The sequence below is a fragment of the Schistocerca gregaria genome, chromosome 2 (genome assembly GCF_023897955.1).
Source record: "Schistocerca gregaria isolate iqSchGreg1 chromosome 2, iqSchGreg1.2, whole genome shotgun sequence".
In the NCBI taxonomy this organism is placed as follows: domain Eukaryota; kingdom Metazoa; phylum Arthropoda; class Insecta; order Orthoptera; family Acrididae; genus Schistocerca; species Schistocerca gregaria.
Genome location: NC_064921.1, coordinates 88,894,269 through 88,921,393, shown reverse-complemented (window position 1 = coordinate 88,921,393; position 27,125 = coordinate 88,894,269). Strand labels below are relative to the sequence as shown.

The 27,125-nt window shown below is 38.7% G+C and overlaps 1 protein-coding gene across 50 annotated transcripts in view; it reads left to right on the top strand.

The window, feature by feature from the left end:
* The window catches only part of LOC126336387 (uncharacterized), a 258,002-nt gene extending 235,271 nt beyond the window's left edge, over window positions 1–22,731 (top strand). For 27 of the 50 annotated variants that reach the window (XM_050000040.1, XM_050000055.1, XM_050000060.1 and 24 more), the window contains 3 exons: window positions 3,738–3,827; window positions 9,584–9,661; window positions 21,559–22,727. In XM_050000040.1, coding sequence (XP_049855997.1) covers window positions 3,738–3,827; window positions 9,584–9,661; window positions 21,559–21,649 — 259 coding nt within the window. In that variant the 3' untranslated portion in view covers window positions 21,650–22,727. Of the gene's footprint in view, window positions 1–3,737; window positions 3,828–9,583; window positions 9,662–21,558 lie in introns of all 50 variants that reach the window. The other 23 variants (XM_050000059.1, XM_050000027.1, XM_050000049.1 and 20 more) reach the window with 4 other exon arrangements.
* Window positions 22,732–27,125: the final 4,394 nt, after the last annotated feature.

The following is a 27,125-nucleotide window of genomic DNA, read 5'->3' as shown; positions in this document are numbered from 1 at the left end:
GTGTGAATATTAGTGAATTTTTGGTTTAATAAAGCATGGCTACAAAGTAATGACACAAATTAGAAACAACCTCAGGTAAGATCAGTTCAGGTTTCAGAGAAATGTAGGAACACCTTAGAAGATAGATTGAGGAAATGGTAGAAAAGTTATCTAGAACTTGTACAGAAAGCAGTCTGCATTTAACAAGAGACAGAAGGACATGAAAGGGAAGCAGTGGTTGAGAATGGAGTGAGACTAGGTTGAACCTGTCCTTGATGTTGTTCAATCTGGACATTGATTGAGAAGTAAAGGAAATCAAGGAGAAATTTGGAAAGGGGGTTTTAAGTGGAGGAAGAAGAAAGAAAACTTTTAAGTTTTTAATGACACTGTAATTCTGTCAGAGACAACAAACAACTTGGAAGAGCGGTCAACAGAATTGACAGTGTCAAAGAGAATATAAGGAGAACGTCTACTAAACAAGGTTAACAGAATGTAGTCAAATAAAACCATGTGATGCTGAGGAAATTAGATTGGGAAAATGAGACTCTAAAAGTGATCGATGAATTTAGCTGTTTGGACAGCAAAATAACTCATGATGGCCAAAGTATAGAGGATGTAAAATGCATAAGAAAATCTTAAAAGTTCAGTAAAGCAGTCTCATTTACAACAGAAGTTTATTTAGGTTGGCAACAGCTTTGGTCTGCAATGTAGACCATCCTCAGGCTGTAAACACCGTGATGGTCTAAATTATAGACTGAAACCAGTTGCCAACATAGGTATATTTCTGTTGTGATCAGGACTGTTTTACTGAATTTTACTATTTTATCCTGATTATGCTCCAGTGATAGATCTCAAATTTTAAAGAGATAAAATCATTTATTTAAAAAAGTATATTATTGTCAAATATAAATTTATTTGTTAGGAAATCGTTTCTGATGGTATTAATTTGTCCTGAATGTGGCATTGTAGAGAAATGAAACGTGCACCATCAACAGTTCAGACAAGAGAGGAATAGAAACTTTTGACATTTGGTATTACAGAAGAATGCTGAAGATTAGGTAGATAGATCAAATTATTAATGAGGAAGTACTAAATTGAATTCAGGAAACACAGAATAACTGAAAGGAGGGGTCGGTTGATGGAACATATCCTGAGCTATCGCAAACATCATTTGGTATTGGGAAGAAGTGTGGAAGGTACAGTAATTATGGAGGGCTATCAAACCTGAACACAGTAATCAGGTTGAAATGGCCATTGGTTGCCTTAGTTATGCAACAATTAAGAGGCTTGCACGGGATAGACTGGCATAGAGAGCTACATCAAACCGGTCTTTAGACTGTAGATCACAACAGCATATATGGACAAAGAAATATTATAATGATATTCAGTTGTCTTACTCTTCTGTGTCTTATATTTCTGTGTCCAAATATTTCACAATTATTCCTTGAAATCATCATTGGAAGTAACTTGTCTTTGTTCTCTTGTCTCTCGATATGCAGTTCACAAAGACAGAAATGTCTTGAGAAATAAACCCAGCTACATTTGTAAGAGCCGCATTGTGCAGTTACACACATCATGTTTCTGGCAAAACCTACACTTCATAGCATTGAATTTATCTCTTTTTTTTCTTCTTTTTCTTCCTTCTACTGCTGTTCCTCCCATATTAGCATTTACACATCATGTAAGATGTTATCCAGTGACCACATTTACACTGATGAGGTAAAATGTTTGGGCCATCTCCAGTTGTGTGCTTGTCCAGTTTTGGCAAATAAAATAGTAGAAAATTGGCACAGCGTAGGTATGATGAGTTGCCAGTACTTCCTTCTATTTATATCAAATTTGCTTATAGGTTTGATACCTGGAATCGTGAGGTACCAGGAAATGAATTGGTTCCATAGTATAGCACAATTCGATCTTTGTGGCATTAACAATTGACCTGCCCAAAAATGCAATGTGTATTGGAGATATGTAATGGGCAACATAACATTTGGAGGGAACATACCTGCAAATTTCCCTGTACGATAGCACTTTGTTGTTGAATTTCACTTCATAATTTGATTGCTTTCAGATTTTAAAATTCCATCTTCTGATGAACATCTACATAAATATTACTTAAGCAGGTCATTGCACTGGCAGAAATCAGTCATTACGCTGCTGGCACAAGCCAGGGCTGGGATCAGCAATCAAAAATGGAATCAGCAATCTAAAACTAGAAACCCTCTTACAGCCCAATTACAATGTCAGTTAAAGTCATACTTCATAAGGAAGTTTTTTTTAACAGTTATTAATCTGTTACAAATGATTGCAAGGTAGTTATTAGTTTAGTAATTCATTTAGTGAAGATTTTCATCCTTTACCAGAATGTTTCTCCCCTCTGTTATGCTATGAAAAAGGATGTTCAGTATCATTACTTATCATAAAGCCTCAGTTAATTGGACTAATTTAACAGATGCAAATAGCAAGTACTTAGCTAATAAACTGAGAAAAGTGATTCCTTTGATGACCACCATAATTTTCTTCTTCTTTTAGGGATCACAGGATTCTTCCTTTTACTTATATATACCAATGGTTCTAGGTACACAGAATATGTAGGGAACATACCTGCAAGTATCACAGCTGATGAAGTGACAAATTATCTATTTTCTGTTGAAAAGTAAAAATGATTAAATTGTCCTCTGTGTGTATTGCGAACTATCAGCTTCCTAGCATGTGTATAAACTTCTTTAACATGATGTGAATGAAAAAACATTACAGTTATCTTAAATGGAGAAAACTTATGGCTGATAATAGGTAAATGATGCCAGTGCTAATATATGCATTGTTATAGCACAACTAAATTGTTGATTATGTGTACATCCATCGTTAGTTTGAGAGACACTTAATGTAATGGATGTACTAGAGGTGTGGTGCTTTGCTGCGACTGCAATTTGCCCCTTGTCTGAGTGAACTCTAGAGGAGTTCATGATGTGGGATGGTCAAAAGTACATCTTTGTGAAAGAAATATCGTGTAGAAGTTGTTGAGCCCAGGAAGATGTGCATCATGTTGGAGTCCAGGAAATGAAGATGACTGTCACCAATTCCTATGTTCGACAACTTCCTTATGAATTAATAGAATGATCAAGAAATGTCCCTCCATTGCAAAGACACATTTATGCAGACTGCCCATCAAATCATGCTCATACAACCTGTTAAATACTTGTCAATGAGTAAGATGCTCTGTGTCATAGGCTGACATGATGTAGGTATTGTCAAAATGAACATGTTAGAATTCCAAATCTTATATTAGTTCATCTATACAGTATATCATCTATAAAAATTTGTGCAGCATTGCAAAATCTCCAAATGACATGCGAGTGAATTTGTCAAGGTAGAACTGGGTATTTACTGGCTGCTACAGATATTATTGTCTTAGACCAAGCAGAAATACCACTGTTTATTTTAATTGTTATGTCACTGCACTCTCCTGCTGACAATTGCTTTTAGTGGACCTCCTTTGTTTTAGTATAGTAGTAATACTCTATTTGTTCTTATATATTTATTATACTGAGAAAGCTCAAAATCCACTGATGACTTACAACATTGGCTTTCGAAATTTGTAGTATTTGTTCCATGCACTTATAACTGCATTGTCTTAATAGGAGGTGAACTTGCATGGAGTGTCGTAAATGTTTTGTAAAGAACAATTTTGAACTCTGTTTATATGTTTCTGCAAGTCTCAGTACTAATTAATGATGAACTTCTTTTGTTTTCTCTTTTAGAGATGAATTCAGTGACATAGCACGTGAGCCAGCATATCATGTACATAGAGAGCCAATTGGAGTTCTTCGTTGTCGAAGGTTTGGGTCAAGGTATAAATCTAACAATAAAAAATTAGTATTTTTTATTATATGGAGTATCAGTACAGTTAAATTTTTATGGTGGTTCAATTGTAATGTTCTCACCATTGTAAGCAAACAAATATTATACCTTATTTTAGTATTATATCCAGGAATCCCATAGTAAGAGCACTGGGATCATTGTGGCTTCTTATAGTGTTGAACAAAGTGGGTTATCATTGAGTGTAGATGCGGATTTATCAACTCTACAGTATTTCTTCCATGCGCAATTAGTCGTATGGTCTATTTGTATTTGACACATTGTAGGGTAGCAGTTAATAAAATAAATTTATTTATTTAATGTCCTTGTAAATATAGCATTGTACTATGTACAGCAGGCCACCTCTTAAGTACTACAAACATTTCTTATTGAAAACACAATGTTTTAGTTAGAGATAATATTATATTTTACAATTATAGCATCAAAGAGTAGTAGAGTGGCTCACGAAAAACCAGCCCCAAGTACTAGAAGCACCCGTTAATTGCCATCACCTCAATAAATACTGATCTGTGTATTAGCTTATTTGTTATTTCTTTATTATCTGATTATTACATTTTTATCTATTTCTGGTCTGGTTGGGGGCAAGTTTATCCAATTTTGCTTTTTCTAGATACTCCTTCACAGAATAGAGGCACTGCTCAATCCATTCATCTTTTACTTATTATTTGAATGTATGCTGGTTCTTACTACGGTGGTTGGTCCAGTGAAAAATGTTAAATATGTATTATTTGCTGTCTCCTGAGTGAGCATGGCAAGTTTCCATCACTTCCAATAGATAGCATAGCTGCAGGACAGTTTCAAAATAGCTTCTGTAGGTGAGCAACGTGCCGTCATTGAATTTCTCACTGCAAAGAAAGAAACAGTGGGGAATATTCACAAAGGCTTGTGCATAGTCTTAGGAGCATCTGCTGTCGACAGAAATACAGTTAGTCGCTAGGCATGGAGGTTGAGGTCATTAGAAGGTGGTTTGGCGGAGCTCCACGATTTGCAGTGGTCAAGGAGACCATCCACGGCTGTCACACCTGACATGTTGCAGTGAGCTGATGTCATCCACAAGGACAGGCACATTACAACTTGGCAGTTGGCACTACATCTGTCAATCAGCAAAGGAAGTGTGGATGCAATTATCCACACTCTGGGATACCACAAGTGTGTGCAAGATGGGTCCCACAGTGTCTGATAGTGGATCACAAATCACACAGAAAAATATTTGTCTTGATTTGTTGCAAGCTGAGGGAGAGGCCTTCTTGTCCTGGATTGTTACCGGTGATGAAACCTAGGTTCACCATTTTGAGCCCAAAACAAAACAAGAGTCTATGGAATGGTGCCATTCCCATTCGCAACAGAAGAAAAAATTCAAAGCAACTGCTTCTGCCAGTAAGGTCATGATTAACATGTTCTGGTACTGTGAAGGTGTGAGTCTCATTGATGTGATGCCATGAGGCGGTGCCGTTGATTCAGAAGCATATGTCAACACATTAACAAAACTCAAGACACGCTTCTGGCGACTTTGAGGCCACAGCAACACAGGAGATGTTTTGATGCAATACGATAATGTTTGGCCCCACACAAGTCAGAGGACTGCTGAACACCTCACTAAATAGCGCTGGACGGTGTTACCCCATCCACCCTACAGCCGTTACCTAGCCTCCCTTGGACTTCCTCTTTGTTTCGGCCAGTAAAGGGTGCCATTCTTGGAACACATTTTGAGGAAGTGATTCACACAGTGAAGCACTGGTTCATCTACCAGGACAAGGAGTGGTATCAACAGGGCATACACACCCTTATTTCACTGTGGAGGAAGGACATTGAACAGGATGGAGATTACATGGAAAAACACAGTGTATAGATAAAACCGCATTCTTTCGTGTGTGCAATTTTCATTATGTTCAATAAAAAATTGTTGAAGAAAAAAAATTTGGTACATTACTTTCTGGGCAACCTTATTATATTTATGTACCTCAGTAATGCATTATGCAGTTTACTGTTAGAATGGAGTATACGTTTCTGGAATGCAGCTGTATTTTTGTGGTGAATATGTACATCATTTGCTTGGCTTGTATAATAGCTGTGTATGGATTCATTATGAGAGATACATTGATCATTAATGTTTAATTTTCCTCTTACAATTATTACCTTTTCTAATATGAACAGTCAGGATAGTGCTACAACTTTCTCTTCTGTAAAGAGCTACTTGCATGATGTTCCTTGGCCTACATCTCTTACTAATCTAATTATCTTTTTCTGGTGCCAAAGATATGTCTGGCTTGCTCAACAGTTCCTCCTGAAATACTACACTGTATTTCAGTAATGACCAATCATATGCGAAATAAGCAGCATGGGATTATTATATAAGATTCGGTTTCTTAGAGTCCTTAACATTCTGTTCCCTGAACTGTTGTTTATTTACTTGAAGCAAACCATGGAAATTAAATATAACTATTATTGTTCAGTGTAGCATGACTACGAACTGTACTAGACAGATTACCATTGATCCCCAAATTGTGACACTGGAGTGAGATAGATTACCACCACTTCCCAAGTTGTGACACTGGAATGAACATGGGATTTTTTGGTAATAAATAGATCAAATGCATTACTATACGCCGAGAAGTAATCTTTTGCTAAGTCTGAAAGATCAGATTTTAGACTTGCAGTTTGGCAAAATACTGAAACTGCATGTAGTTTTTTCCCAGAAAATTCTTGACTGGCTTAGAGATAAAATTTGATGCTGTTTTTAAGACTGCAGGAACTGAGGAACAAAGAAAATTCTTTGCTTTGCAGAATAAAATGAAATTTTGTTTCCTGTTGTAGATAGTCTGCAAGTTAAGAGCACAGTTCATTGTAGGTGTCAAATCTGCACATAACTACATACAATGAAGACCACCTCAGCTACAGTGTTCTTCTCTAATTTCCTATGTTCATACCCATAAGTATTTAATTTTGGTTAGCATTTCTATTATCAAGCATTTTCCTGTAATAAAATTAAGACAGTGAAGGGTTAATTTACAGCATTCATTTGCAGTAAAGTAACAAAATTAACAGTTCACAGACTGGTCGGCTTTGTTATAGTTGCATATCAGTCTGAAAGTTAATTTGAGCATCCTCTTGCTTCTCTAGGCATGTTCCATTTGAACATGGTATGCTCTTGTCTTCCTCTGAATGGTACCCTCCTCATACATCCTGATGCATCTTAAGACATATGACACTGTAAGCTCATAACACATTTTTGGTTCTAAGAGAAAGACATTTTCACTTTGACACAAGGAGTTTGCAAAACTTTTTGTTGTATTCTTTAAGATCGATATATTAAATAAAAAAGTGTGAGGAATCTTTAATCAGGCAACCAATTTCAGGATATCTAGAGCCTACAATAATTCGACATTTTATTATAATATTCAGAAGTCTAAATTTGAATTAGAGGAAAGGGATCTCTGGACTAAAAACTTGCTGAATGAATAAGACCAATTCCTTATAACTGAACAGGTATGGTCTTCGTTATTGTGTCTGAAAGAAGAAGTTACTATACTTACTCATGACTTGTGAGTTGGCTCTGTATTTGGGCAACATTTTCAGATCATGCTGATTATCTATGGAACATGGAATTAACAATATTCGCACTATATTGTGGAGATGCTGAGTCACAGATAGGCACAAAAAAAAAAAAAAAAAAAAAAAAAAAAAAAAAAAAAAAAAAAAAAGATTTTCACACTTTTTAAAGTTTTCGGCCATGGCCTGTGTCAACAATAGACACATATTTGTACAGACACACACACACACACACACACACACACACACACACATGATTGCTGTCTCAGGCAGCTGAAACCACACTGCAAGCAGCAGCACCAGTGTATAATGGGAGTGGCGACCTTGGCGGGGGGGGGGGGGGGGGGGGGGGGGCTGAGGCGGGGATAGTATAGTGGAGACGGTGGACAGTGTAATGCTGCAGGTTGGGTGACAAGCAGGATAGAGGGGGGGAGAAGTGCTGGATTTGTTTGTAGGTAATGCCTTCAAAGAAGAAGTAATTGTGGGTGAGGATATAGTTGGTCATGGCAACTAGGAAGGAGATTGTTGGTTTGGAATCCGTCGGGCATTGGGAAAGGTAGCTTTCAATAGCAAGAAGGTCATGGGCATTAGGAATGTTAGTCTATAGGGAGGAGGCTCGATAGTGACGAGCAGGGCAGTGTGTGGTAAAGGGACAGAAACTGTGGCGAGTTGGTGGCGGAAATGGTTGGTATCTTTTACATAGGAGGGTACGTTCCAGGTAATAGGTTGAAGGTGTTGGTCTACGAGAGCAGAGATTCTGTCAGAGGGGGGAACAGTAAACAGCCACCCCTACCACTCCTCGCACTTCTACCTTCTACATGCTTCCTAAAGTCCATAAACCTAACCACTCAGGATGCCCCATTGTGACCAGTTACTGTGCCCCCACTTCCGGTCACTAACATCACCTATCCCATCAAAGGCAGGGTTGCCTGTCAAACCAGTCATGTGGCCTACAAGTTAATCTGCAACCACTGTGGTGCATTCTATGTAGGCATGACAACGAACTACCTGTCTGTCCGCATGAATGGCCACCGACAAACTGTGGCCAAGAAACAAGGGGACCACCCTGTTGCTGAACAAGCTGCCAAACATGATATCCTTCTATTCAATGACTGCGTCACATCCTGTATCATATGGATCCTTCCTACCAACACCAGTTTTTCTTAACTGCGCAGGTGGGAACTTTCTTTGCAATACATCCTATGTTCCCATAATCCTCCTGGCCTCAACCTTCATTAGTCGCTGTCCTCATCCATCCAGCCCCTTTCCTGCTCCCATTCCAGCACTACACAGCCGTCATTCAACCACCACACCCAGTTTTTTTTATTTATTTCCCTCTATTTCTTTCCTTTTCTGCTACTCCCTCCCCTCCCCCCCACTCCCCACCTTTCTCCTGCCCACCTTTCTCCTGCACGCCACCCAACCTGCAGCACCACACTGTCCACCATCCCCACCATACTATCCCCCCCTCCCTGCCCCAGATTCTTCCTTTCCCCCACCCAGTCGCCACTCCCATCATGCACTGGTTCTTGGTGCTGCTGCTCGCAGTGTGGTTTCAGTTGCATGAGACAGAAGTTGTGTATGTGAGTTGCGTGTGTGTGTGCATGTGTGTGTGTGTGTGTGTGTGTGTGTGTGTGTGTGTGTGTGTGTGTGTGTGTGTACGTATGCATGTCTATTGTTGACACAGACCAAGGCCGAAAGCTTTAAGTGTGAAAATCTTTTTGTTGTGCCTATCTGCGGCTCATCATCTCCACAATATGGTGAGTAGCAACTTTCCTTCTCAGAATATTGTTAATTCCATGTTCCATAGATAATCAGCATCATCTGACGATCTATCTGTGTAGGAATGCAGTTAATAGTACTAACATTTCAACTGACAACTTATATTTATTATAACTTAGTTTCATTAATCCACTGTGTATTTTCCATTATTTGACTTTAATTTCTAAAAGTTAGACACAAACAATTACATTAGAAAAGAATTACATTTCAGCCAATTCATTTGATTTGTCATATTTTTGATATATTGTGTGATTTAAATAAATTCATTCATATTGTAAATAGTTTAAGTTAACAACGTTGCATTTTTCCCCAAAAAAATATAATGCTTTTGTTATATATATATATATATATATATATATATATATATATATATATATATATATATATATATTTTTAGTTACAGTGGGCAGTATGTCTATCCTCTTCCTCTGCGAAATCCTGAGAGAGCTCATAGAAGATCTTTCTTAGATATGAGGTAAGACTATATTATTTAAAGTTCTAGCATAAGTCAAGCAGTGTACACTTCAATGAGTGTACAACATTAGCTCATTAATGAAACTTCCTGGCAGTTTAAAACTGTATGCAGCCCTGAGACTCGATCTCGGAACCTTCACCTTTCGCAGGCAAATGTCCCAAGTTTGAATCTTGGTCCAGCTTACAGTTTTAATCTGACAGAAACAGCACACTCTCCACTGCAGTTTGAAAATATGATTCTGAATGAGTTCATAAATATTTAACTTGAAAGTTCTCTCATTTATGGAGAAAGAAATAATAATGTTCTTTTGAATGCAACAGTAAGAGAAATCTTTCAGGTATGGAGCTCATAGATTTGTGAGTGAAGCACACACTATCAGTTCTTATGTTGCACAGTTTTTATTATTTGATGTAATCTTAATAGTTTGGCGTATGTGACTAATTGAGTGAGTGTCTTGTTTCTTATATTTTTAAGTTCAATGCAGGTGGTTTTACTGAGGGAATGTAGCTACCAGAATATCCAACAAAAACCCACAAAATTAAATGTAGGGGAGGCTGAAGTAGCCCTTTAGGATGAGAAAAGAACTAGTGTTTATAAAACATATCACTCAGAATTCGTTTCAAATAGGTGCCCACAGGGTGTACGGCAGAAAGAAGTTGGGAGTTGAGAGCAGCATTTTAGAGGTTTAGATGTTGGTAGGAATCATAGACCATGGAACTCGCCATTGGAGGGGAAGCTTGCATGCCTCAATGATACAGATAGCCGTACCGTAGATGCAACCACAACAGAGGGGTATCTGTTGAGAGGCCAGACAAACGTGTGGTTCCTGAAGAGGGGCAGCAGCCTTTTCATAGTTGCAGGGGCAACAGTCTGGATGATTGATTGATCTGGCCTTGTACACTAATCAAAACGGCCTTGCTGTGCTGGTACTGCGAACGGCTGAAAGCAAGGAGAAACTACAGCTGTAATTTTTCCCAAGGGCATGCAGCTTTACTGTATGGTTAAATGATGATGGTGCCCTTTTGGGTAAAATATTCTAGAGGTAAAATAGTCCCTCATTTGGATCTCAGGAGGGACTACTCAGGAGGACGTTGTCTTCAGGAGAAACGAAACTGGCATTCTATGGGTCGGAGCGTGGAATTTCAGATCCCTTAATCGAGCACGTAGGTTAGAAAATTTAAAAAGGGAAATGGATACGTTAAAGTTAGATGTAGTGTTAATTAGTGAAGTTAAATGGGTGGAGGAACAAGACTTCTGGCCAGGTGAATACAGGATTATAAATACAAAATCAAATAGGGGTAATGCATTAGTAGGTTTAATTATGGATAAAAAAAAAATAGGAATGCGGGTATGCTACTACAAACAGCATAGTGAACATATTTTGAGGCTAAGATAGACACGAAACCCATGCCTACCACAGCAGTACAAGTTTATATGCTGACTAGCTCCACAGACAACAAAGAGATTGATGAAATGTATGATGGGATAAAAGAAATTATTCAGATAGTGAAGGGAGATGAAAATTTAATAGTCATGGGTGACTGGAATTCGATACTAGGAAAAGGAAGAGAAGGAAACATTGTAGGTGAATATGGAATGGGGGTGAGGAATGAAATAGGAAGCCGCCTGGTAGAATTTTGCACAGAGCATTACTTAATCATTCCTAACACTTGATTCAAGAATCATAAAAGAAGGTTGTATACATGGAATAAGCCTGGAGATACTGACAGGTTTCAGATAGATTATATAATGGTAAGACAGAGATTTAGGAACCAGGTTTTAAATTGTAATAAATTTCCAGGGGCAGATGTGGACTCTGACCACAATCTATTGGTTGTGAACTGTAGATTAAAACTAAAGAAACTGCAAAAAGTTGGGAATTTAAGGAGATGGGACCTGGATAAACTGACAGAACCAGAGGTTGTACAGAGTTTCAGGGAGAGCATTAGGGAACAATTGACAAGAAGGGGGGAAAGAAATACAGTAGAAGAAGAATGGGTTGCTTTGAGAGATAAAATATTGAAGGCAGCAGAGGATCACGTAAGTAAAAAGACAAGAGCTAATAGAAATCCTTGGGTAACAGAAGAGATATTGAATTTAATTGTTGAAAGGAGAAAATACAAAAATGGAGTAAATGAAGCAAGCAAAAAGGAAAATAAACGTCTCAAAAATGAGATCGACAGTAAGTGCAAAATGGCTAAGCAGGGTGGCTAGAGGACAAATGTAAGGATGTAGAGGTGTATATCACTAGGAGTAAGATAGATACCGCTTACAGGAAAATTAAAGAGACCTTTGGAGAAAAGAGAACCACTTGAATGAATATCAGGAGCTCAGATGGAAACCCAGTTCTAAGCAAAGAAGGAAAGCAGAAAGGTGGATGGAGTATATAGAGACACTATACAAGGGTGATGTTCTTGAGGACAATATTATGGAAATGGAAGAGGATGTTGATGAAGATGAAATGGTAGATATGATACTGCGTGAAGAGTTTGACAGAGCGCTGAAAGACCTAAGTCGGAGTAGATATGACAGAGCACTGAAAGACCTAAGTTGAAACAGCATTCCATTAGAAGTACTGATAGCCTTGGGAGAGCCAGCCCTGACAAAACTCTACTATCTGGTGAGCAAGATGTATGAGAAAGGCCAAATGCCCTCAGACTTCAAGAAGAATATAATAATTCCAATCCCAAAGAAAGCAGGTGTTGACAGATGTGAAAATTACCAAACTATCAGGTTAGTAACACATGGCTGCAAAATAGGAATTCTTCACAGACAAATGGAAAAACTGGTAGAAGCCGACCTCGGGGAAGATCAGTTTGGGTTCCGTAGAAATGTTGGAACACGTGAGGCAATACTGTCCCTACAACTTATCTTACAAGAAAGATTTAGGAAACACAAACCTACGTTTCTAGCATTTGTAGACTTAGAGAAAGCTTTTGACAATGTTGTCTGGAATACTCTTTTTCAAATTCTGAAGGTGGCAGGGGTCAAATACAGGGAGCAAAACGCTATTTACAATTTGTACAGAAAGCAGATGGCAGTTGGGGGCATGAAAGGGAAGCAGTGGTTGGGAACGGAGTGAGACAGGGTTGTAGCCTATCCCCAATGTTATTCAATCTTGTGTATTGAGCGAACAGTAAAGAAAACAAAAGAAAAATTTTGGAGTAGTAATTAAAATTCATGGAGAAGAAACTAAAATTTCGAGGTTTGTCGATGACACTGTAATTCTGTCAGAGACAGCAAGGACCTGGAAGAGTAGCTGAACAGAATGGACAGTGTCTTGAAAGGAAGATATAAGATGAACATCAACAAAGGCAAAATGAGGATCAAAAGAAAAGTGAGGATAATGGAATGTAATTGAATTAAATCAGGTGATGCTGAGGTAATGACATTAGGAAATGAGACACTTAAAGTAGTAACTGAGATTTGCTATTTGGGGAGCAAAACAACTGATGATGATCAAAGTAGAGAGGATATAAAATATAGACTGTCAATGGTAAGGTAAGCGTTTCTGAAGAAGAGAAATTTTTTGACATCGAGTATAGATTTAAGTGTCAGGAAGTCGTTTCTGTAAGTATTTGTATGGGTATCCATGTATGGAAGTGATACGTGGACGGTAACTAGTTTAGACAAGAAGAGAATAGAAGCTTTCAAAATGTGGTGCTACAGAAGAATGCTGGCATTAGGTGGATAGATCACATAACTAATGAGGAGGTACTGAATAGAATTGGGGAGAAGAGAAATTTGTGGCATAACTTGACTAGAAGAAGGGATCGGTTAGTAGGATATATTCTGAGACATCAAGGGATCACCAGTTTAGTATTGGAGGGCAGCATAGAGAGTAAAAATCGTAGAGGGAGACCAAGAGATGAATACACTAAACAGATTCAGAAGGATGTAGGTTGCAGTAGGTACTGTAAGATGATGAAGCTTGCACAGGATAGAGTAGCATGGAGAGCTGCATCAATCCAGTCTCTGGACTGAAGACCGCAACAACAACAACAACAACAACAACAACAACAACATGGAGGGCATACATGAACCTCCACATCAGCTGTCTCTTCTAAAAAATCTTGATGCTAGCTTTACATTTTTAATATGTTACAATAAATTTAAGGTGTTCTCAGTAAACTGGTTCATAATTAGACAAATACTCTTTTAATTTTTGCACATTCTGTCAGATTTATATCAAGTTAATCAGTTTTAGAACTTTGCTTGTTTGAAGCATCAGCTTATATTTAAATTGTTTATATTTCAATGTATAATTTATTATGGATAGATAAAAAATCTACTCATTATCTGATGGTAGGAGAAAACACTTATGAAAGATAATGGAAATGCACAAGCTTTCAGAGCCAGTGGCTCCTTGTGGCAGAAGAGTTGAAACCCTGGGTCAGGAATGATTTACTGGACGTCATACCATCCAGTAAGTCTACCCTGATCCAGGGTTATGGGCGACTTTTTCCATAACTCAATTTCTATGGTGTGCGTACTGTAAGACCTTCGGTACACACACCATCAGATTATTTGACTTGTCGCTCTAACGAAGTAGGTGAGTGTCGGCAATATGTCTCGTGGTCTTATCGTGGCATGTTTATCTTCTGCCGTTAGGTCAGATGATAGAAATGCGACTTGGACACTTAGAGTAGCAGATTGATGGTGACCAACTTCAAACACAACTTGATTAATTTTCACACACATTTATTAAAATAATAACAATCATAAACCTTACTTGATTCTGGATGCTATTTACAATTCACAATCTGAAGTTCCTTTGGTCTTGATACGTTAATCGTATTCTCACATATCTCTGATACTTGACAAAGAGTCTATACATTTCTCTTCATGGTTATTTACAGGAATATGATAATCTTATTAGGCGCAGACTGAAACTTGACTATAGACATACAGACTGGCTCTGAAAGCTGTGCATTTCCATATCTTTTACACATTTTCTCATGCCACTGCGTGATTGAGTAGATTTTTTATCCATCCGTATTATATTTTCAAACATGAATTATTTTGAAACTTCCTGGCAGATTAAAACTGTGTGCCAGACCGAGACTCGAACTCGGGACCTTTGCCTTTCGCGGGCAAGTGCTCTACCAACTTAGCTACCCAAGCACGACACACGCTCCATCCTCACTGCTTTAATTCCGCCAGTTCCTCGTCTCCTACCTTCCAAACTTTACAGAAGCTCTCCTGCAAACCTTACAGAACTAGCTCTCCTGAAAGAAAGGATATTGCGGAGACATGGCTTAGCCACAGTGTGGGGGTTGCTTCTAGAATCTTGGGTAGCTCAGTTGGTAGAGCACTTGCCTGTTGCCTGCAAAAGGCAAAGGTCCCGAGTTCGAGTCTGGGTCGTGCACACAGTTTCAATCTACCAGGAAGTTTCATATCAGCGCACACTCCGCTTCATATCAGCGCACACTCCACAGTAGAGTGAAAATTTCATTCTATGAATTATTTTCCTTAACGCATAATGTATGTACTTTAACTTCTCTGTATGGGATTACTACTTTTTGATCCTTCTTAATATTGAGAAGTTGGCAAATAGCTTACCAGTTGTTTTTAGTCTAACCGTCTTTGGCCAAACACTTTGCACATCAAATGTTGTTGCGATTTATGAATACCACTCTTAGTTTATTGTATTGTTTTTTAATACTGCATTTAATTCCTTGTATACCTATCTCCTATATATAATACCATGGATTATTAACTAGAAGTCATGTAGAGGCTTCCGGCCTTTCAAATTACATTTCTTGTTTGATTAGTGACTCCCTCTTCACTGCTGCCTCAAAGTGAATTTTTTCTAACCTGATGAAAGCAGCTTTGGAATGTATATTACATATGTATGTTTTACTTACTCTTGAATTTAGAATGTTATTGAAATGTTTATGAATTAGTGGCTGCTGATTCCAGGCTGAACATCAGTTTCTGATCTCATTAAAATGCAACATTTCTGTTGTGTTCTTCATGGTGTGTACTAATTTAACTGGGGGATAGGGGTGCGCAGTGTATTGCATTTCTAATGGTATCATAAAACTACTGCATGCAAAATTTTTACATTGTTTTCGCCCTAAAATACCTCAGACTGGTGTTGGGAAAAAGGGAGGGAATATGTGGCAGACTGTTTGTGGGTTACGTTTGCTTGCTGGAAATGGGTAACCCACTGTGAACCAGCAACAAGCTAGCCATGTTTTCATGCTGTAGTTGTGGAAATTGGACGCCCATTCTCCATGTGCTGCTCTTTTAGCCTGTTGTGGCTGTTCCTTATTGGCAGCTGCCCTGCAATGATACTGTGCGTCTCATACTAGGATTGGTGGCAATCAGGAGCTCTGGGATCCTGTGCTGTATTCTCTGTTGACATTATTAGGGTGCTTCAGGATTTGCTTTGCATGTACACACCCATGACTATATTGTAAGTTCTTAGGCTTCCTGAAACTTTGCAGACTACCCATAATCAAGATGGTACAGTGATCTGTCTCTCTGACCCAGTAGAACATTACACTCACACTATGCTGGTACCAACAGGCTTTCCATATTCCTCAATGTAAGCAGCACCATACAATGTATCTCATACATGCCTGAGGTGCTTAGGGTTTTGACTGCATCCTCAGTAAATCATACAAAGTGCTGTCTGCTGCAGGCACTGTTTTGATGCTTGCTCAGCAAAATATCTTGCCTACGCAGTCAATGGCATCTTTGACATAAAGTAAGTCCATCACTGGGGACTGTTCTTTTGTTGCACTTGTTGTCTAGATGCATTGGGCGGAATTTCGTATGGTGGTGATGTACTACTAGCCTAAGGTGACAGGATACAGCTAGACTCAAAGATGATAGTTCTGATGAATGTTACACACCTCTAATCTGGAAGCTATGTCTCAGTTGCTGGTTGTAACAGCCTAGCTGTATACTTGAGAACTGCAGTTGAAGAAGTGCAGCATCAGGGACATCTCACAGGATTTGTAGACCACATCTGACATCTAAAGATGATGTCCTTCTCACTACAGAAGAAAGTGATTGATCAGGGCATCATTTATGGAGTGGTTGTGCAACAGTTGTGACTGTAGAAAAATGAAGGTCTGCTTTTCAGTAAAGAAAACTTCAATTTAAGATTGGAATGTTTATAGGTGCATAAGACCGAAGTTGGTATTTTTTCTTTTATACCTAGCAGCTCTTTTCTGAAATGCAAATATTCTATTCAAGTAGTCACCTTGTACACTTTGGATCAGGAAGCTCTGTGAGCTTATATTTTACACGTTGTAATCATGTACTTTTGGTCTCCCCTCATATCAAATTGTTATCAGTATTAGTTCTTAACAATTTTGTACTGCTTATTTCCTGGACTATGTCACTTTATTATAACATATACATTATAAGTTTCACTCTGTTGGATTGGAAATAGCACATACATTGTTTTACACTGATTTATGAAAGTATTGTTTTGTTGTACATAAATACTTGTGGTTTTAATATTCAAGGCTGCTTTATTTTCAAATTCCTCCCTTTTTATGAGTTGTACAGATAATTGCCATGTCATCAATATATGTCTTAAGTTTCTAGTTGCAGCCCCCTCCCCCCAGGAAATCTAGAATTTTTACATCTCTTGATAGTGAATGCAAAACTGATATGAGATAAGTGGTTAAACAAATAGCTACCGTCATTCAAAACTGGCCGTATCCATCAAAACGTAAAAAGAAGAGACAGTGAAATTTAAGGTGGCTAGAAACTATTATCTTCCAGATTTGCATCATAGGTGACAAGATAGAGGATAGGTGTGTATTCTGCAATGTGTATTCAGTTTGCAGTCATCTTGAGAACTGAAACCAGTAGAGCCAAGACTGAAGGACGGAAGAGAAACTGTACCAATAACTCAGACAGAATTTGGTAAAAGAAGAAATCATATTTAATGCATGTTTAAATTGGACATATTTTGAAATACTGCTTGTACATCTGGAGGGAAAATAGGCACATAGCACATTGACACAACATATCATAAGGTCTTTGAACCTGGCTATGTGTGTATGGAATGTGATAAATATTTGGTCTCTCAGAATAGACAAAGAAACACTTCAGACAATTATTTGTTTCCAAGACAGAATGAAAGCAGTGAAGCAGGTCATCAGAAAATTTTCCATCATGAAAATGAAAACAAAAAACTTTCTTTCAATTAAAGCTATGGATGCCATAGCAAAGGATTAAATTACCAAAGACAGAAGGAAACAAAATACAGTGGAGGAATACCAGGTGGTTCTGAATCAGCAAAGAAAATTCTCTTCTTACAGTGTAGTTCAGGTATTCACTAAGCAGTTCAAGTATTCACTAAACTATGATCTTGAGTTTAACAAGGTGGATTTTATGAGACCAAATGTTGATATCCCATCAATACCTCTTCTGCAGCCTTATCATAAATAAGAGTGTGAAAATAAAACTTGGAAAAATTTTCAGGCGATGAAGAACTACATGCCTGTACATTTATCATGAGTTCTATAACAATTTATCACATTCCCAAACAGCTGCAATTACCATGGGTGTAAGAAGAGCGAGGGGAGAAAGAAGAGGATGTTGTCGAAAAAGGGGACGAGGAGGACTTTAAAAAATGCAGAATACAATGGTACAGGACCACAGGAAGAATGTTCTTCAAGAGATACCACAGAAGGAAATGATTATGACTCTATAGACACTGACTTCATTTTAGAAAGTGACTATGAATAATCTCTCGTATTTGTTGGAACCACAGCAGTACATTTTAACTTTATTTGCTATTGTTGTTGTTGTGGTCTTCAGTCCTGAGACTGGTTTGATGCAGCTCTCCATGCTACCCTATCCTGTGCCAGCGTCTTCACCTCCCAGTACTTACCGCAGCTTTCATCCTTCTGAATCTGCTTAGTGTATTCATCTTTTGGTCTCCCTCTACGATTTTTACCCTCCACCCTGCCCTCCAATACTAAATTGGTGATCCCTCGATGTCTCAGAACATGTCCTACCAACCGATCCCTTCTCCTAGTCAAGTTGTGCCACAAGCTCCTCTTCTCCCCAATTCTATTCAGTACCTCCTCATTAGTTATGTGATCTACCCATCCAATCTTCAGCATTCTTCTGTAGCACCACATTTCGAAAGCTTCTATTCTCTTCCTGTCTAAACTATTTATCGTCCACGTTTCACTTCCATACATGGCTACACTCCATACAAATACTTTCAGAAACGACTTCCTGACATTTAAATCTATACTCGATGTTAATAAATTTTTCTTCTTCAGAAACGCTTTCCTTGCCATTGCCATTCTACATTTTATATCCTCTCTACTTCGACCATCATTAGTTATTTTGCTCTCCAAATAGCAAAACTCCTTTACTACTTTAAGTGTCTCATTTCCTAACCTAGTTCCCTCAGCATTATCCAATTTAATTCGACTACATTCCATTATCCTCGTTTTGCTTTTGTTGATGTTCATCTTATACCCTCCTTTCAAGACACATCCATTCCGTTCAGCTGGTCTTCCAAGTCCTTTCCTGTCTCTGACAGAATTACAATGTCATCGGCGAACCTCAAAGTTTTCATTTCTTCTCCATGGATTTTAATACCTACTCTGAATTTTTCTTTTGTTTCCTTTACTGCTTACTCAATATACAGATTGAATAAAATCGGGGACAGGCTACAACCCTGTCTCACTCCTTTCCCAACCATTGCTTCCCTTTCATGCCCCTCGACTCTTATGACTGCCACCTGGTTTCTGTACAAATTGTAAACAGCCCTAAGCTCCCTGTATTTTATTTTACCCCTGCCACCTTTAGAATTTGAAAGAGAGTATTCCAGTCAACATTGTCAAAAGCTTTCTCTAAGTCTACAAATGCTAGAAATGTGTGTTTGCCTTTTCTTAATCTTTCTTCTAAGATAAGTAGTAAGGTCAGTATTGCCTCGCGTGTTCCAGTGTTTCTACGGAATCCAAACTGATCTTCCCCGAGGTCCGCATCTACCAGTTTTCCCATTCGTCTGTAAAGAATTCGTGTTAGTATTTTGCAGCTGTGACTTATTAAACTGATAGTTCGGTAATTTTCACACCTGTCAACACCTGCTTTCTTTGGGATTGGAATTATTATATTTTTCTTGAAGTCTGAGGGTATTTCACCTGTCTCATACATCTTGCTCACCAGATGGTAGAGCTTTGTCAGGACTGGCTCTCCCAAGGCTGTCAGTAGTTCTAATGGAATGTTGTCTACTCCGGGGCCCTTGTTCCGACTAAGGTCTTTCAGTGCTCTGTCAAACTCTTCACGCAGTATCGTATCTCCCATTTCATCTTCGTCTACAGCCTCTTCCATCTCCATAATATTGTTCTCAAGTACATCGACCTTGTATAGACCCCCTATATACTCCTTCCACCTTTCTGCTTTCCTTTCTTTGCTTAGAACTGGGTTTCCATCAAAGCTCTTGATATTCAGGCAAGTCGTTCTCCTTTCTCCAAAAGTCTCTCTGATTTTCCTGTAGGCAGTTTCTATCTTACCCCTAGTGAGATAAGCCTCTACATCTTTACATTTGTCCTCTAGCCATCCCTGCTTAGCCATTTTGCACTTACTGTCAACCTCATTTTTAAGACATTTGTATTCCTTTTTACCTGCTTCATTTACTGCATTTTTATATTTTCTCCTTTCATCAACTAAATTCAATATTTCTTCTGTTACCCAAGGATTTCTACTAGCCCTCGTCTTTTTACCTGTTTGATCCTCTGCTGCCTTCACTATTTCGTCCCTCAAAGCTACCCTTTCTTCTTCTACTGTATTTCTTTCCCCCATTCCTGTCAGTTGTTCCATTATGCTCTACCAGAAACTCTGTACAACCTCTGGTTCTTTCAGTTTATCCAGGTCCCATCTCCTTAAATTCCCACATTTTTCCTATTAACGTATTTTTTTTTTTCAGTTTCTTACATTAATTTATCTTTAATTATTCACATATTCTTATTTTATAATGAACAAGTACTATATATATCATGTCATGCACCAAAAACCCTTAAAAATGTAGTACAGTAAATAAAATGTTTTGCGCTTGTCACTGTTTTACTGTAAAGAGTTGTATTATAAAAAATAATGTAGGCCTCTAAAATCTGTAAACGTAACTACAACTATACACAGATGAACTGACCATTAGGAGAAAGTAACTGATGTTTCAGTGGCAAACTGCACAATTTCTAAATAGCCATTTAACATTGGCAGCCATTTACTCAGTTTATTTCAACAAGCTCTTTCTGCTCCTTGTTGGTCCTTTACTGGCAAATTATTACACCTGTCAGTGCTTGAAAATACTTTAAATTCTGAAACACTTTGGAATGGCTTAGAAGGTAAAATATAGTGATGCAAGATATTTTACATATCCCATCAGTCCAAAAAGCTGCAAAGCTGGATTAATAAAAAATAGAGAAAAGTTAAAATGGTTTGTACAACCAAATGAAATTGTCAAAAATGTCTTTCTTTGTTGCAATTGACATGAATACCAGTTATGTTGTCAAGCCATTGACATATCATTTGAATTCGTATATTGTCATTATGTGGTAGATTCATATTCATATCACCAAGTCTTGCCACCCATGATGATTTTATCCCAGTTAATTCACTGCAACTGTTCACACATTGTTAATTTTGTTTGAGAATCGAGGTGCGTGGGACAAACTTCGCACACACTTTTCTCTTCAAATTTTGCTTCATTGTGATTTGTGACACAACAGTGTTGTCACACTACAGCCACACATCCACCACTTAACACTATAATTACTGCACTGATCTCACTTACATGAGAGGAATAAAATCAGTCTCTAAACTTTTTGGACAAATGGTGTGTGTGTGTGTGTATGTGTGTGTGAAAAATCACTTGTCACATAGTTCTTACCTTCATTTTGTTGCAGACCACACATTTATCATCGAACAGCATATCCAGAACAACCTTTTTATGGCTACGTTGATGGTGGAAATATGTTTTTTATGAATAGATACTAAAATAATTTTCCACTCGGGAACATCATCTACAGCAAACAATGTGGGAACTGTCTTTTCCTTTTGTGAATGAAAAGTAAAAATGCGACTGGTGCTGCTGCTGTTATCAAGTTACTTTGTTGGTTTTAATGTGTGTTAATTATTTTTGTTAGTAAAATAAAAATCTACATATTGTAAATGTTGGTAAGTTGGCATTTCTGTCTTCTCAGGTAACCCATCTGTGTCAGTTACCTACATTATATTAATTTCGACTGAATGCCAGTGCTCATCTTCTTAAATATTTTAATTATTTAATTTATCCACACTTTAAGTCTAGTTGATAATTTTGTTTAATATGCCCATTGTTATTCTGTCATATAAATTATTCCATGGAGAAATCTGAAATATTGCAGTCAACTGTAGTTCTGAAGCACTTTAGTTCCTAAATTATTTAATATTAATTTCATTTCAATAAATAGATCCCAAATGAATTTGAATGCATAGTTTTTCTATATTTGTTCTAATTGAATGTTTACATATTTAATGGAAATGATTCAAAGAATTTTATTGTATTTACTTTTTAAAAAACTAATATATTAGTAGAAAAAATGTCTTCCAGCAAACAGTTGTGTTTTAATTTGACTTCATATGTACTTTCCTCTTGACTCTTAAAATAATCCATTTAATTGATATAACATGTAAAAGAAAATTTGCAGATACACTGTTGTTCTTGGCAGGACTGTATGTAAAATTATTCACAGCTACATTAGTATTTTAATACAATTTATTGTTTCACATACTCTGGAAGCTTTGCTACATGTAGCTCCATTGTCACAAGAGTGAATCCTTTTTATGTTTGTTCATCATAAGTTTTGTAATGCAATTAGATATTTAGCTTTCACAACTTGATTTTTATCTAAACTTTATATTCCGCATATACAGGCTCATTTCTACAGAAATTCATATAATATTTTGTGAAATTGATGTTGTGACTTTATTGCTATGATATTCTTAATAAGCATTTCCATTTTATTAGTGTACAATATTTGCAATTATTGTTTTATATATGTACTCAATAAAGGGAGAACATGAAGAGAAGAAAGTAATGTTTTATTTCTACATTTGAAACATATTCTATGTCTACATGTACATGGATACTCTGCAAATCATGTTTAAGTGCCTGGCAGAGGGTTCATTGAACCACCTTCGCAATTCTCTATTATTCCAATCTCGTAGAGCGCGCAGAAAGAATGAACACCTATATCTTGCCGTAAGAGTTCTGATTGCCCTTATTTTATCATGGTGATCATTCCGCCCTATGTAGGTCGGTGTCAAAATATATTTGCATTCGGAGGAGAAAGTTGTTGATTGGAATCTCGTGAGAAGATTCCATTTAACGAAAAACGCCTTTCTTTTAATGATTTCCTCCCCAAATCTTGTATCATTTCTGTGACACTCTCTCCCATATTTCACGATAATACAAAACGTGCTGCCTTCCTTTGAACTTTTTCGATGTACCCTGTCAGTCCTATCTGGTAAGGATCACACACCGCGCAGCAGTATTCTATAAGAGACGAAAAAGCATAGAGTAAGCAGTCTCCTTAGTAGGTCTGTTACACTTTCTAAGTGTCCCATCAATAAAACACAGCCTTTGGTTAGCCTTCCCCACAACATTTTCTGTTTGTTCTTTTCAATTTAAGTTGTTCGTAATTGCAATACCTAGGTATTTAATTGAATTTACGGCTTTAAGATTAGACAGATTTATCGTGTAACTGAAGTTTAACGAGATAACCTCACACTTTTCGTTATTTAAGGTCAACTGCCACTTTTCGCACCATTTTGATATTTCTTCTAAATTGTTTTGCAATTTGTTTTGATCTTCTGATGACTTTATTAGTCAATAAACGACAGCGTCATCTGCAAACAACTGAAGACAGCTGCTCAGATTGTCTCCCAAATCATTTATATAGATAAGGAACAGCAAAGGACCTATAACTCTACCTTGGGGGAGGCTTGAAATCACTTCTATTTTACTCGATGCCTTTTCATTAATTACTACGAACTGTGACCTCTCTGACAGAAAATCGCAAATCCAGTCACATAACTGAGACGATTTTCCATAAGCACACAATTTCATTACAAACCGCTTGTCTGGTACAGTGTCAAAAGACTTCCGGAAATCCAGGAATACGAAATCGATCTGAAATCCCTCGTCAATATACTCAGCACTTCATGTGAATAAAGAGCTAGTTGTGTTTCACAGGAACAATGTTTTCTAAACCCATGTTGACTGTGTGCCAATAGACCGTTTCCTTCGAGGTAATTCATAATGTTCGAAGACAATATACACTCCTGGAAATGGAAAAAAGAACACATTGACACCGGTGTGTCACACCCACCATACTTGCTCCGGACACTGCGAGAGGGCTGTACAAGCAATGATCACACGCACGGCACAGCGGACACACCAAGAACCGCGGTGTTGGCCAACGAATGGCGCTAGCTGCGCAGCATTTGTGCACCGCCGCCGTCAGTGTCAGCCAGTTTGCCGTGGCATACAGAGCTCCATCGCAGTCTTTAACACTGCTAGCATGCCGCGACAGCGTGGACGTGAACCGTATGTCCAGTTGACGGACTTTGAGCGAGGGCGTATAGTGGGCATGCAGGAGGCCGGGTGGACGTACCGCCGAATTGCTCAACACGTGGGGCGTGAGGTCTCCACAGTACATCGATGTTGTCGCCAGTGGTCGGCGGAAGGTGCACGTGCCCGTCGACCTGGGACCGGACCGCAGCGACGCACGGTTGCACGCCAAGACCGTAGTATCCTACGCAGTGCCGTAGGGGACCGCACCGCCACTTCCCAGCAAATTAGGGACACTGTTGCTCCTGGGGTATCGGCGAGGACCATTCACAACCGTCTCCATGAAGCTGGGCTACAGTCCCACACACCGTTAGGCCGTCTTCCGCTCACGCCCCAACATCGTGCAGCCCGCCTCCAGTGGTGTCGCGACAGGCGTGAATGGAGCGACGAATGGAGACATGTCGTCTTCAGCGATGAGAGTCGCTTCTGCCTTGGTGCCAATGATGGTCGTATGCGTGTTTGGCGCCGTGCAGGTGAGCGCCACAATCAGGACTGCATACGACCGAGGCACACAGGGCCAACACCCGGCATCATGGTGTGGGGAGCGATCTCCTACACTGGCCGTACACCTCTGGTGATCGTCGAGGGGACACTGAATAGTGCACGGTACATCCAAACCGTCATCGAACCCATCGTTCTACCATTCCTAGACCGGCAAGGGAACTTGCTGTTCCAACAGGACAATGCACGTCCGCATGTATCCCGTGCCACCCAACGTGCTCTAGAAGGTGTAAGTCAACTACCCTGACCAGCAAGATCTCCGGATCTGTCCCCCATTGAGCATGTTTGGGACTGGATGAAGCGTCGTCTCACGCGGTCTGCACGTCCAGCACGAACGCTGGTCCAACTGAGGTGCCAGGTGGAAATGGCATGGCAAGCCGTTCCACAGGACTGCATCCAGCATCTCTACGATCGTCTCCATGGGAGAATAGCAGCCTGCATTGCTGCGAAAGGTGGATATACACTGTACTAGTGCCGACATTGTGCATGCTCTGTTGCCTGTGTCTATGTGCCTGTGGTTCTGTCAGTGTGATCATGTGATGTATCTGACCCCAGGAATGTGTCAATAAAGTTTCCCCTTCCTGGGACAATGAATTCACGGTGTTCTTATTTCAATTTCCAGGAGTGTATGTTGCAAAATCCTGCTGCATATCGACATTAACGATATGGGCCTGTAATTTAGTGGATTACTTCTACTACCTTTCTTGAATATTGGTGTGACCTGTTGCAACTTTCCAGTCTTTGGGTACGGATCTTTCATGATTGTTAGGTATGGAGCTAATGCATCAGCATAGTCCGAAAGGAACCTAATTGGTATACAGTCTGGACCAGACGATTTGCTTTTATTAAGTGATTTGAGTTGCTTCACTATTCTGAGGATATTTAATATTTATTTCTAATTTACTCATGTTGGCAGCTGTTCTCGATTCGATTTCTGGAATATTTACTTTGTCTTCTTTTGTGAAGGCATTTCAGAAGGCTGTGTTTAGTAAATCTGCTTTGGCAGCACTGTATTCGATAGTATCTCCATTGTTATCATGCTGAGAAGGCATTGATTGTGTCTTGCCGCTACCATACTTCACATACGACCAGAATGTCTTTGGATTTTCTGCCAGGTTTCAAGACAAAGTTTCGTTGTGGAAAGTGTTATAGGCGTCTCCCATTGAACTTCACACTAAATTTCGAGCTTCTGTAAAGGATAGCCAATCTTGGGGATTTTGCGTCTGTTTAAATTTGACATGTTGTGTCTGCAACAGTGTTCTAACCCGTTTTGTGTACCAGGGAGGATCAGCTCCATCGTTTGTTAGTTTATTTGGTATAAACCTCTCAATTTCTGGCGATACTATATTATTAATTCAGACGAGACATAATGCATTATGTAAAGACTAAATTTAATTTTCTCTGCTGTTATTCGTGTGATTATACACTTTCAGGGACAGAATGATATACTGAAGACTGTTCTTTTCTATTTAGATCACAACATAAATGATCTGACAGATAGCATGGGCAGCAATCTGTGACTGGTTGCTGATGATACTGTAATGTACAGGAGAGTGTCGTCTCTAAGTGACTATGGGAGGATAGGACAGGATGACTTGGATAGAATTTCTATTTTGTATAATACAAGGCAGTTTGCCCTAAATGTGAAAAAAGAAATTTAATGCAGTTGAGTAGTAAAACCAATTGTATATACTCGAATACTGTATTAATGGCGTGCTACTTGACACAGGCATGTCAATTACATGTCTAGGTCCAATATTGCAACGAAACCTGAAATGAAACAAGCATATCATGTCAGTGATAGAGAAGGCAAATGATTGACTCCAATTTATTGGGAGAATTCTAAGAAAGTGTAACTTACTTGTACAGGAGATAATGTACAAAACACTTGTAAGACTACTGCTTGAGTGCTTGGGATCCCCACAAGGTCACTTAAAAGGAAGACACTGAGGTCGTGATTTGCTAATGTGTTATCAGTAGGTTTGATCAAAACACTAAAGCTCACATCATGTAAGAAGGCGGCCCAATTTTCAGTCATTCTGCGCATCAACCTCTGCTTTCCACTGGCAGCCAATAATATTCAGTCTCTTTCAGGGTGGCTAGCACAGAGATACAGCTAGAGGGCAAGAATTTCGCAAATCAGGTGACTGCAATATATGTGAATTGCTTAACATGCAGGCGAGGCGGATTATTTACCGCATTTATAACTTTTTCAAATGTGAATTTGAAAGCAGGTCTCCTACTGTTGACATTTGAAAACACAAGAATCGACTGCAGAACCATGCGGTGTTGGCAAGAAAACTGTAAAAAGAATTGTAAACAAAAGTGCCAGAGCTGTAGGAACTGTAGAAACAGTTG